The 14,324-nt window shown below is 41.1% G+C and overlaps 1 protein-coding gene across 4 annotated transcripts in view; it reads left to right on the top strand.

The window, feature by feature from the left end:
- Positions 1-4,866: 4,866 nt before the first annotated feature.
- Positions 4,867-14,324, top strand: part of Larp4B (La-related protein 4B) — a 965,589-nt gene continuing 956,131 nt past the window's right edge. For all 4 annotated transcript variants that reach the window (XM_067147303.2, XM_067147309.2, XM_067147307.2 and 1 more), the window contains exon 1: positions 4,867-5,099. In XM_067147303.2, the coding sequence (XP_067003404.1) occupies positions 4,986-5,099 (114 nt within the window). In that variant the 5' untranslated portion in view covers positions 4,867-4,985. The remainder of the gene's footprint in view (positions 5,100-14,324) is intronic.

Below are 14,324 nucleotides of genomic sequence, written 5' to 3'. Positions count from 1 at the left end.
CTGCTTCCAGCTTAACAGCCGACTCTTCCTTCTCGACTCTTTATTTTTTTTATATAACTTCCAATATTTGCTTTATTTTTATAACAGTTTTTCTCTCATGACAATAATACTCAGTTTTTAGACAGACATCAGACAGATAACAATGGTACTCTATTGTCTTGCGGTGTGGGATTTATTGCTGTCGTAAGAGCTACATTTTTAAACAACTCGGAGGCAATCTAATTCAAAAGCAGGAAAAGTAATGTAGACAAAAAGCAAAGTCACCTCTGTACAGTCCATAAAGGCCCTTGGAGGAGTGAAAGGTAAAGGCTTCCACCATTGTTAACCTAGTACTCATTTTTTGATGTAGGCTGAGTGAACCTCGGAGCCATATGCACCTCCGGAAGTGGAAATCTCGTTTCTTAAATTTTACGACTTCCTGACGGGGATTCGAACCCACGTCCTTTCGGGCAAACCGAGCACGCCTTTACCGCCTCGGCCAGGCAGCCCCTGTAATGTAGAGAGGTATGAAAATTATTAGACTCGAAGGAGAAGACAAAAAGTTAAAGTGCTTTAGTTTTAGTTTTTGCCCTCACTTGTCTTTCTGATTTGTTCCATGGAATTCCATACCTTTCAGTAAAATATTCATCCCATTTACTAAACTTTGTGAACTACTGTATTAATCATATGTTTAAAAAAAATATTACACTGAGATTAAATATTTCTGTTTGGTCTGTTGCTAATCCTGCAACATCAGTTTACAAGAGTAAATAGTACAAAGCACAGCGGACGTTCGAGCAAAGCAAAATATTACAGAGCCACTCCGTGTAATTCTATTTTATCTAATTACACTCAAAAGAGAAATTAAAAATCCTCAACTTTACTTCTTTCTTAATCTGCTTACCCTCCAGGGTTCGTTTTTCCCTCAGACTCAGAGAGGGATTCCACCTCTATCGCCTCAAGGGCAGTGTCCTGGAGCGTGAGACATTGGGTCGGGGATACAACTGGGGAGGAGGACCAGTACATCACCCAGGCGGCTTCACCCGCTATGCTGAACAGGGGCCTTGGCAGGGTATGGGGATATTGGAAGGGATAGACAAGGAAAAGAGAAGGAAGCGGCCGTCATTTGCCTGGAGGAGAAGTGGGAAACCACGGAAAACCACTTCCAGGATGGCTGAGGTGGGAATCGTACCCACCTCTACTCAGTTGACCTACCGAGGCTTAGTAGACACCGTTCCAGCCCTCGTACCACTTTTCAAATTTTGTGGCAGAGCCGGGAATCGAACCCGAGCCCCGGGGGTGACAGCTAATCACACTAACCACTACTCCACAGAGGCGGACAAAACCCTCAACATTGAATTTAATATTGATAGAGGGGTCTATTGACTGTAATATCGTCACTGATGTAATGGAAAGAAGATGTGTTTTATAATTTACTTAAAATATACAACAAGTAACACGTAAAATAAATCCACTGCAGCACAAACGATATTTATGAGCAGGCAAGTAATAGGTAATGAACAATTGAAATATTCAAAAATTAGTGTTGAGTCTAATGATGTTTACACCTCTGTATATTACAATAGATGTATTTAATAGGTTTTTGAATCCGTCGACGGGTTACTTTTTGTAAGTACAGGAGTGATGCTATCTAGCGGAGATGAGTGGGAGCAAAAGAGACAGAGCACTTCTCAAGTAACAACAATAATCAGTTATTCTTAATGAGTTTTGGATATTGTAGATGATCACATTTTTGTTTTCTTCCGGCTATCTGTGAATTTCCAGAAGTTATCAAGAACCAGCCAAACGTCTACTGTAGCTGGCAGGTGCCCGGAACGCGTGTTTTAAAATGTAAAAAGGATCATTTCTTGGAGGGTCATTTTTTATTGGTTGATAACAAACTAGTCCGCCTCTGTGGTGTAGTGGTTAGCGTGATTAGCTGCCACCCCCGGAGGCCCGGGTTCGATTCCCGGCTCTGCCACGAAATTTGAAAAGTGGTACGAGGGCTGGAACGGGGTCCACTCAGCCTCGGGAGGTCAACTGAGTAGAGGTGGGTTCGATTCCCACCTCAGCCATCCTGGAAGTGGTTTTCCGTGGTTTCCCACTTCTCCTCCAGGCGAATGCCGGGATGGTACCTAACTTAAGGCCACGGCCGCTTCCTTCCCGCTTCCTTGCCTATCCCTTCCAATCTTCCCATCCCTCCACAAGGCCCCTGTTCAGCATAGCAGGTGAGGCCGCCTGGGCGAAGTACTGGTCATACTCCCCAGTTGTATCCCCGACCAAGAGTCTGAAGCTCCAGGACACTGCCCTTGAGGCGGTAGAGGTGGGATCCCTCGCCAAGTCCGAGGGAAAAACCGAACCTGGAGGGTAAACAGATGATGATGATGATGATAACAAACTATATTATTTACATATTCAGGGACTGCTTTAAAACAAAGCCTGCTGGACAATATGATTTCACGTTAAAAAATAAGAGGGTTTGGACAATTTTAAAATTACAACTTTGTAATTTCGGGCCCGTTCGAGTGATTGGGTAAGATTAAAACTTAGCCCTTTAAGAACAATAATTGCAATTCTTATAAGAAAGGCATTGCTCACATGGAAATCCTTGCAGAACATAGTGAAGAAATCTGGAATCATTCCTCTCGCACCATCAAACCAATGACGCACATCAACTTTTGGTTGTTGTAGAAAACTGAAATTAAAGTTCACACGCTGGGCTTTCTACTGTGATAGGTCTGACAGTTTGCAAGAATTTCGGTTTATAGTGAATGCCATACGCGCAAGGTTATGAAATACCTACAAATTAATGGTCAGAATTTTGAAACGGTAAATTATTGAAAAATCAGAAAGCCTGTGTTTAAACTTAATATCTAAGTTATGTCCATAGCAAATTTCAGGTCAATTATTGCTGTAATTTTCGGGTGATTAGGCGAGAAAGAAAGAGAAACCATCCCATTTTTAAGCTTCAGTATTATGCAAATAATTTTGCAAAAACATTTTCAGGTCAATATTTTGAAATAAAACGTAATTTATCATGTAACAGATTGCTATGAGAATGTTCGTGCATACTTCCATACAATTCTGCCCAGCGGTTTAGATAAGAAGTTTCGGAAGACAGACAGACAGACAGACAGACAGACAGACAGACAGACAGACAGACAGACAGACAGACAGACAGACAGACAGACAGACAGACAGACATATATAGACGGAAAAGAGATAGTTAAAATTGAAATTGTTTCCACTCTTGTTAGGCTATTAAACAAAAAATGGAAGAAACTAGGGAAAGCATCAAAATTGTCTAATATTATGAGATGGATGTAAGAAAAGAAATCTAAGGAAGGCGAAAATAGATAAAATGCATGTAACTAGCATTAAGGATATACATGACGAGAAATCCTAGACTCCATAACTTAGTTAAAGTCTCTGAAATATTCCAAAGTTTACCTAATTATTAAATATTCTTATTTGTCAAGACGGAAGTTATGCTTTTCAGTGCCTAATCAATAGAATGTTTTCGCAGTCTGTCGAGCACAATATACACATTTATGAATATACTAGTACATACGTGAAAAAATAGAAACAGTTGATTAAATTTATTGTTTACTTAAATGGATATGTTCTTGTTTTAAATCTATTTAAATTTATAAAATGAACTGTTTCTTTCAGACATGTCCTAGAGCAGGGATGGCAAACCTTTGCCGACTAGCGTGTCAATTAAGGTCTTGTTTATTACATTTTACTCTCTAGTATGTCACCGTCCGACTGGCCTTCAGTTCAGAGAATCCCGGGTTCGATTCCCGACCGGGTCGGGGATTTTAATCACTTCTGATTAATTCTTCTGGCTTGGAGACTGAATGTTTCTGTCCGTCCCAACACTCTCCTCTTCATATTCACACAACACACTGCACTACCAATCACCACAGAAACACGCAATAGTGATTACATCCCTCCATTGGCATCAGGAAGGGCATCCGGCCGTAAAACAAGGTCAAATCCACATGTGCGACGCAGTTCGCACCCGCAACCCCACAGGTGTGGGAAAAGTGGTAGAAAAAGAATAAGACTCTCTAGTGTGTCATCGATTATTTTCCTTTAAAATCATCATGAAGCCCCTCATTTGACTTCATTTATGTATTAGAATGCTTTATATATACATCCATTCGACTGAATATTTAATTATTTTATTTTGCAAGCATCACTGAAAATACGTTAATAACAGGTACATTTTAATAATAAGGTATATTTTTGCTTTAACCTAATAAAATTCTTAAAAATTTTAACCATAGATTTAATTGAAACAACCTAATAAAATTCTTAAAAATTTTAACCATAGATTTAATTGAAACATACTTCTGTATTACAGCGTAGTGCTATGATGCTACATTTTCGGCCTATTTATTACATGTTAAAAACATTAAAATATGTTAGCATGTTGTCTGACGTGTCGCAGAAGTCGTGTTCGCGTGTCATTAGTTGCACATGTGTCATAGGTTCGCCATCCCTTTACTAAAGTTTTCTCATACATTTGTATCTTGTGTTCGACAGGCTGAAAAACTCAAATACTACATAAATAATTAAAGAAATATTCAAGAAGGATTTGTGGGATAAGTAAATTATATTTTAATTATGTTTTAAACACGTTATTAGTATGTTGTATTTATTTAGTATTTTGTATGATAAATAACTGCATGCATGAATAACGATTGCAATTCTCTCCTTAGTTCATGGTCATCCGCGACTGGGAAAGAACTAAATTTTTTGGTCTGTAAACAAGGTAATACGAGCTTGTTACAGTGATTATGTTAAGATAAGAAGGGTGCCACGCACACAGCCAACTCTGTGGGTTCAGCGCGCCGGCGTCCTCGGATTGGCGGGGGAAGGGGAGGACACGAGCAGCTGGGCTGGCGAGGCGCCTGCCTCATCAGAGTGTTCGGCTGGCCAAGTGCCCGGACTCAACAGGTCGGCATGGTGAGTGCTGGCCTTTGGCGCCCTCAAGCCAGATGCCACAGAGAAAGAATCGTAACAGCAAAGTGGACCCACTGACAGCGTGTCTGGACGCCAATGGGACCTACATCTGCACAGCGTACAACCCGCGCTGCTACATCATCCAGAAGGTAGGTGAACCATATGTGTACTGCCACACCTAACACCACCAAAATATGATAACCCTTTCCGCGCACTATCAGTTTTATAGTTATTTATCTCTATCGCGCCATCTTGAACCAATAGTTTGTTTCAATTGAGGCGGGAAATAGGATGTCGGCTAGAACACGTGGGATGGGAGGGCTAAGCTAACATATGGTGTTCGAGTGAAGCTCATCCTGTTATCACATCCCACCCTCCACTGCTCCATACACCAGTCAGAGGGTTCCAGTCTCTAAGAACATTCATTAAACCTTCTGGATCAATTATTTTTCGGTGATCTGTTAGTAGAATACAGTACTGCCACTAAATTGTTTCTCATAGATTAACTGAAACAGCCGCACAGTTTTAAGAAATTGAACTACTGTGTATTATTTATTAACTTTTAGCTACGAAGAAAGTGATTGAATGACACGGTCTCCGAGACTTGCCACATATTGTTACCAGCTTATCTCATTCTTATCGCAAGTTGTTGACTGGAGCAACCACAGCGGAAACCATATTTTAGAAACAAGCGCCAGGTACGACTATCGACATTGTTCTTTGCAAGAACAACAGCAACAACTACAACAACGATAAAAACAATGTCATTCTTCCTAAATTGTATTTCATTAACAGACCGCAACGCCAACAAGTGGTGAATGCTGCAAACAAAATAAGACCAAGTGTTCGATCGGCCGGTGACGTCACGAGGGGCATAGTTCCCTCACTAGGTTACTGAGCGACCAGCTGACAGCTCTAGGCTGTTTCTTCTCTCCACATAAGTCATTCTCTCTTATGTTATATACCCGCGCATGCCTCTCTCAATAGACCTCCGCTGTATTGATTCAGTACGTTTAAATGCCAGCTTGAATGACGTTCAAGAACGTGATCGCACACAAGTGTGCATAACTCCTACATCGTAGACAACCCACTACACACTTTTGCTGGTCGAGGTGGACTACCAACGTGGCTAACTTGTTGACGAGTTTAAAACGTGACACGTTTTAAAGGATGCCGTGGGTGACATGACAAGCGTAATGAAAACTGTATGTCGCATAGCAAGTATTCGCAGTGTAGTACTTATATTTATCAGGGCAGCACTTGCTGTCAGAATTAATCCGTAACTGATCGCTACATTTGAAACCGGAAATCAATAGTACGCCACCGATGATTATAACTAACAGCCGTAATGCCTCTCTTCTCGGTTTATCAGTTTTTCCAACATTCTGTGACGTTATGACTCGCTCAGTTTCACATCATGTGAGTTTTAAATTCATCCGACGAGAAGTGGCCTAACTGCAGTGTTATATAGAAAGCAAACAGATCCGTCTTAGAATCTAAATTGGTGACATTTCTTAGGAGTTAGTGATATTGTAATTGGATATTTACATCATCACGAACATCACAAAAACGATGTTCTACATTACTTTCGAATACATTATTTTACGACAGATATTTGTAACGGTGTATTTCTATCATCAAGAACATCACAAACATATTGTTCTTCATTACTTTCGAATAAACAGATAATCATTTTTATGGGAACTGTTTATAACATAATTCTTTTCGCGTTGTGTTGCGATTTAATAAGTGATTGAGGTATATGGTTTTACAATTATCTGTTTCTGGATATTACACTTATATCTCCTCGCTGTGTGTGAATATGTTATATGATGTCGCGATATGTGTGTGTGTTTGAGTGTTAGCTATTAATAAAACAATCTGTCTTATGGCGTGAAATGAGCTACATTTGGTACAATTGTGAAAAATTGTTCCTCCATTATACGACTGGGTACATCGCGGTCATTACTCCCGTGTACATACTCTAGTGGCTACTTGTGCTGATCTGAGTGTTGCAGAGTATTTCATTAATATGCTCTGTGGTGAGATCTGATCATGGTGGTGGTGGTGGTGATTAATGTTTTTACGAGGAAGAACTACTGGGAAAGCATCCACTCTAAATAGTTTTATTATTATTCTTGCTGGCTTTTCTCTTTTCAAATCCTGTAGTGATTAAGACGAGGGCCCCGCAAGGCGGTATTATTGAACCTATATGTTTTATTTCATATATATATATGGCATGAGCAAAGAAGGGGAATAACAGATAAAGCTTTTTGCAGATGATATACAGTATAGAGTAGTAAAAACATTAAAGGATTCTGAGCAACTACAAAAAGACCTCGATGATGTGAGATGTGACAATGGTATGACGGTAAATGGGATGAAATGTCAGGTTGAATATAACACCAAGAGGAAATTTCTTCTCAGTTTTAATTACTATTTTGATGGGGGTGGGAGTAACTCATGAAGATCACTGTAAATACTTAGGTGTTAATTAATAAAAGGAAATGTCTTAATTGAGATAATTCCATTAACGAGGTTTTTCTAACTGCTTTACGTCGCAGCGACACAGATAGGTCTTATGGCGACGATGGGATCGGGGAAGTCTAGGAGTGGGAGGGAAGCGGCCGTGGCCTTAATTACGGTACAGCCCCAGCATTTGCCTAATGTGAAAATGGGAAACCACGGAAAACCATCTTCAGGGCTGCCGACAGTGGGATTCGAACGCACTATCTCTCGGATGCAAGCTCACAGCCGCGCGACTCTAACCGCACGGCCAGCTCGCCCGGTAAACGAGGTTTTAAAATAAAGGTTACAGATAGATCGATCGATAGATAGATAGATAGATAGATAGGTAGATAGATAGATAGATAGATAGATAGATAGATAGATAGATAGATAGATAGATAGATAGATGGTTTATTTTAACTGGCAAAGTTGTAGTGAGGATGTAAAGGAGAGGGTGAATAAGTCACCGGTAGAGTATGGTTCCAGTGTATGGGAACCTCACCAGGAGAACTAGAAAAAAAGATCGAAAAGAAAGCAGCACGATTTGTTCTGGGAGATTTCCGACAAAAGAGTCGTGTTATGATAGTATTGAAAACTGGGAAGACTTGACAGTAAAGAGACAAGTTGCTCGGCCAAGTGGTATGTTCCGAGCTGTCAGCGGGCAAATCGGTGGGATGACATTAAGATTAATAAGCCTGAATGGATTTTTAAAATGAGGAAGGATAACAATATGAAGATAAAGCTGACATTCAAGAGGAAAAACTGGGGTAAATATTTGTTTATAGGAAGGGGAATTAGGGATTGTAATAATTTATCAAGGGGAAACGTTCGATAAATTTCCAGGTTCTTTAATAATAATAATTTCGTGTAGCTATTTCTGTCCGAGTGCAGCCCTTGTAAGGCAGACCCTCTGATGAGGGTAGGGGGCATCTGCCATGTGTAGGTAACTGCATGTTATTGTGGTGGAGGATAGTGTTATGTGTGGTGTGTGAGTTGCAGGGATGTTGGGGACAGCACAAACACCCAGCCCGCGAGCCATTGCAATTAGATAATGAAGGTTAAAATTCCCGACCCGGCCGGGAATCGAACCCTGGACCCTCTGAACCGAAGGCCAGTACGCTGACCATTCAGCCAACGAGTCGGACTCCAAGTTTGAAATAATTTAAGAAAAGGCTAGGAAAACATTTGATAGGGAATCTACCACCTGGGTGACAGCCCTAAACGCAGATCAGTGGATCAGTAATATACGCAACTTGGTCCTGTTTTACGGCTGGATGCTCTTCCCATCGCCAAATCTATGTGGAGGGATGTGTTCATGTTTCTGTGATAGTTGGTGATGTGGTCGCCGGAAAGGCCTGGTGAAGTTTTTCTAGTTGACGCGCATGGACGACCTTCGCCTCTGTCTCTCTCTGTGTGTATATACATGTGTGTGTTGATATTGAAGCAGGCAGAGGTTCCTGGTGTCGGCATATAACCTGCTCCTGGTGAATAACACCCGGGGACTACTCAAGGCTTAACGTCGCCAACCGACGGGCGATTTACCATCAACAGCATCGTATAACCTCACTCCATATAAATACTGTGGAGAGGTTTGGAATTGAACCCAGGATTTTGGCACGCAATCTAGTAATTACAAATTGTATACCACAACCTCTCCCACCCTGCCGGCCAACATTTTGATGGTTGTTTTTTTCCACCAATGGGACCCGAACCGGCTAACACTGTGTCAGACGCCTTAACGCTCAAGACCACCAGGTGGACTTGTAGGTGGTGTGATATTTTTTGTGTAAGATAAAAAACGGGGTATTTTTTTTATCTCGCTCCGCAGCACCACTCAGAGCACAATGATACTCCGTAGCTAGTCGGTATAATGCGCGCTTTTCCTCCCCACTACTCACGGCAATTCACACTTATAGAAATCCATTTCTAGTGATATTAGTCTAAAACCTACCTGGCATTAGATTTAATGTTCAAAATGTTGTCCCTCAGCTGTCAAATACGTCTGACACCTCGTAAATAACTTGTGTAATCATCTCCTGTAGTTATTCTCTTCTGTGAGGGTTGTTCACATACACTTTTCCCTTCAGCATCCCCCACAGGCAATGATCACAGGAATTTAAATCGGGAGATCTAGGGGGATAATTAACCACACGATCTTCGAAAACTTCCCGTATTACGTCCATTGGCAGTGTGTGCCGTCGCATTATCTTGCATGAAGTAACCATTACTCCTTTCTTCTTCCGTCAGCTCTTGGAAGAATGGTCTGAGAATGGGGTCTATATATCGATCAGCATTTATGGTTTCACGGAATAATATAGACCCTATAATTCTGCGAGCACTTATTGCGCACCAAACTCCTATCTTTACATCATGAAGTGGACGGACATGCAGATGGTGTGGATTTTCTGCACACCAGTAGCGATTGTTTTGACTATTTACATAGCCACTTAAGTGTGGTCATGCTTTATCAATATAAAAGTTCTGGGTTAACATATCCATCGTGAACTGACTGAAGCAACCAGTTACAATACCGAACCCTAGCGAAACTGTCAGGTTCTCTTAAATATTGGGCAGGGGTGGGTTTGTACGGTTTTACTTTTAACATTTTCGTTGCTTTGTGGGTAGAAGATAATGGCACATTAGCTTGTACGCCGAGACGCGACAGGGATTCTGTTGGAGTTCTTTCAAAGAGAGCTCCTATTTCGTGAAGCTTTTCCTCTGTTAAAACGGTTCGGCTCCTGCGTGATTTCTTGTTAGGAATGGACCCGGTGGTGCGGAAATTCTTTACTAATTTACGTACCGTACTCCTATGGGGAGGGAGGAAGCCAGGAAATTTGTGAATGAATCGAAAGCGGCACTCTGTATGAGAAGAATGCTTCGCATAGCACAACACAATGAACACACGCTGTTCTACTGTATACATCACTTGTTATACACACGATTACTTTAATATTCCTACAGAAACGACGTTATTTTATAGCGAACACATTGAACATGCTACCAATACCACAGGTGTTAAACTAAACTATTTATGTGAAGCAATGGTTGTTGCTACCGTACTGCATTAGATCATCTTAGCCGGTCATGAAGCAATATATCTCTCGGCAAATGAGTCACCCGGCCACGCTATCGCTTTCCGTGCATGTTCCCCTGACACACGGAGCGAGCTAAAAAGAAAAGACCCTGTATAAGCACCTAGCATCTGAGGCAGGGGAATTACCCAGACGTGGTTCAAATCCTCTGCCTCGCCGGGAATCCAACAAGGATCCCTCTGAAGTGGAGGCCACTACACTGATCATTGGACCCTCTGAAGGGTGAGAGTATCGGCAAAAGAAAGGCGTGAAATGTAAGTTACCCCAGGCCTCGCATATCTAACATTGTCGCGGTCGGAAGAGAACAAGAGTTCATCAAGTAGGGTCGAACAGGAAAGGTGAAAGTTGGAGTAGACAAGTAAGGGCTAGGAGTCCTAATTTCGTCACTCAGCTAGCTAACTCGTAGTTACAAAGCCATGCGCCCAGTTGACAGCCTCTGGGGATTATCCGTTTTAGTCACTTCTTACAACAGGCAGGGGATACCGTGGATAATATCCTACGACAACAGGGCTTATCCAAATTCTCGGCCAAAACCAAAAATCAACCTGAGTGGCTCCGACGACCTCAGAAATATGTGAGATATGTTTACAAAGCAAGCGTATGGTGCGATAACTTACCTGAGAGCACTTATCATTTGCAAGTCAAAGGGCTTACTTCCTTTTAGGGCTGTTTTGTTACCACACGCGCTCACCTTCAACCTTTAGAAGAGAAACAAATTCTATCCGTGACACTACGTGAAACGTCTTCTTATGAGTCGAAATGAATATCTCGTTGTCGTAGAAGAACTTCTGAAAGTACTGTGAACTGACACACAATGTTTTCCGAAGCTTGGATCTCGTGTATCGACTTCTGGTACTTCAGTATCGTCGCAGTCCATCGTACTCGAAACGCCGTCACCGCTAGAGGTGGCGTTGCCATCGCCGTTAACTTCCATTGTTTGCGCCCTTGTTGTAGGCTCTGACTCGGCTTTCGCTTTGAGTTTCTGTCGCCCCCGAAATTTTCTGGAACATTTCCATGGATGACATTCTGGGCTTCTTAGGTTCAGACTTCAATGCTATTTTATCCTGTAACCTCTTTCTAGAGGTATTCACTTTCTTGGTTTGGAGATACAGAAGTTAGGAACTTTCCCCGAAACGCAAAAAAATAAAAAATAAAATGCAACATTTCACAACTTCAATCTCTCAATCTTTTAACCTTTATGAATTCAGATTTTTTCGTGATTTTATCCCTTAGAACGATCCAAAACTTTCAAATAAACGATATGACGCTTATGATCTCTTTAACTATAAAAGGTTTAATCCAGTAAATTATATACCTTACAGTCATGTGCGACTCCCCGCACAATTTCACGTGGAGCTACACTAATTTTACGCTGTTGGTGATATGTGATTTTATATCCATACTAGCTGATGTACCCGTGCTTCGTTACGGAATTCTACATTGTATACAGAATTCTAGGTTAGGCAGTGTAAACGTTGTAAGCAAGATTGTATTAAATTACATAGCTCTTAAAGTTGCCCTAGAAACACGACGGGGAAGTCACCAAACGTCTTTTCTCATACGAAGACTGGGTTAGGGAATTTTCATTGTAATGGTAGACCCGCTTGCATACATCAGTCACAATCAGTTTGGGGAGTTTTAATTATAATGGCAGAAACTCACTCTCCGCCTGCCATTATAAATTCTCAGAAAGACTCTCTTAGTGGTTTTCCCAACCGAAATGAACATGGGTGATTACAATGACGTCAGTAGGAATGGCGCGATTAAAAGCAATGATTTCATGTGAAATACTAGATCAAATGAAAAACCACACATTTTCTCACTTTTAACGAACAGTACTATGCTTCCGAACTAACAGTTTAAAGTTACAGAGCTGGAATGACCAAGACGCTGACATCCGTGATCCGTGAATACTCTTCGTTTTTTTATCGGCGGAGGCGGGGGGGGGGGGTGGTTCGAATAATGGATAGTCGCAGGGCGAACTATGCCCGTTTACTTATCTGTTTCCTGGGAGTACCCGATGAGTTGGAAAATCTCAATTCACTGCACTGGCGAGGGAAAAAACTATCTGACGTGGAGGCAATTTTTCATCCAAGCCAGAGGAGAAACCACATCTTCGCTGCTAATTTGGAAAAAATGAATGTAGATTTAATAAAAGTGAAGAGGAAGAAGCTTTTCTTAAGAAACGGCTCTTTTCAGGATTGAATTTTGAGTTATCTAGTGAATTGTGGTGCTATAATTTGGAATAGGCCTATATTGTTATTCTAGACCAGGTCATACTACTCCTACTAAGTCAGCCTCTGCCTGATGTATGCACACTGCTCATGCAAAACAGCGCGTCAGAGTAGGGATCGAATAACTGGAATACCGTACTATGAAGAACCAGTGTGCTACGTATCAGCTGTATCAGAAAATGTATGAACCAGAGGAATGGCATGCTAAAGAAGAAAGCCATCTAACTCCCCCGCCAATATTCAGTCACGCTGCTTTACTCAGTACGCAGCAGTAATCCCATCTAACGGAGTTGAATGTCAGCAGAAGAGACAAGGAACATCACAACAAACGATGGTCAATGTAATGCTATTGTTGATGAATATTACGCGCTTTCGATATTGTAGGCCTTCACATTTAATTGTCTTCCGGCTCTGAAATACCACTATTATCATAGTCAGTAGGGTAAAACTGAATAAAACATAAATGATCGGAAATCGTGTTCTCTATAACTTTTGCTATGTAGTACTTTTCCACAGGACCAGTAACATACGTATTCAAAAATTAAATTTTAGGTGCCTTCCCCTAAACTACAATTTCACGCAGGGTGAATGAAATTGTTTATACCTTAAACTGTACTTTCTTATTCCCCGACTCTATATACGATTTTCATTAAATTCTGTTTACCCATGTCCTCGGGGCTCGGCGTTGATATGGACTTAGCAACAAAAATCTAAATTCATGAATATGTGTGTTATCATAGCCGGTACGGTAAAAATGTATGAGACATAAATGATCGGAAATTTAATTCTATATAACTTTAGTTATGCAATATTTGTCTATATGACCACTAATAATATAAATATTTGAGAAGTTCATTTTAGGCCGTCCCCTAAACAACCATTTCACTCAGCGTGAATAAAATGATTTATAGCCTAGATTGTAGTGGCTCATCCCCCGACTTTACATACCGATTTTTATTAAATTATCTTCAGCCGTTTTCTCGTGATGCGTGTTCAGACAGACAGACAGACAGACAGACAGACAGACAGACAGACAGACAGACAGACAGACAGACAGACAGACAGACAGACAGACAGACAGACAGACAGACAGACAGACAGACTATTACGAAAAAGTAAAAACTGCATTACCTTGTTACTGTGGACATGACCGATACAGAAATACCATTCTTTTGAAATTCTGAGCAATGTACAGACAAAATTCTTATTTTATATAGCCTATATAGATTTGGTGGCCATCTACTTTTGAATGATCAGTTAGCAAAATTTGGACTGGAAAAACTTGGGAGTAAGGAGACGAGCTGCTCGACTAAGTGGTATGTCGTGAGCTGTCAGCGGAGAGATGGCGTGAATGTCATTAGTTAACGAATACGCTTGAACGCCGTTTTTGGAAGTAGAAACGATCATAATATGAAGATAAAGTTCGAATTCAATAACGACAAGTTGCGGAAATATTCGTTTTGGTGCACAAGGACACGAGGAGAGGACTATCTTTAGGAAGAATATTGCGGAGTTGAAGGAAGATCCAGAGAACCTACTA

The sequence above is a fragment of the Anabrus simplex genome, chromosome 5 (assembly GCF_040414725.1).
Source record: "Anabrus simplex isolate iqAnaSimp1 chromosome 5, ASM4041472v1, whole genome shotgun sequence".
In the NCBI taxonomy this organism is placed as follows: Eukaryota; Metazoa; Arthropoda; class Insecta; order Orthoptera; family Tettigoniidae; genus Anabrus; species Anabrus simplex.
This window is presented reverse-complemented; position numbering and strand designations above follow the sequence as displayed.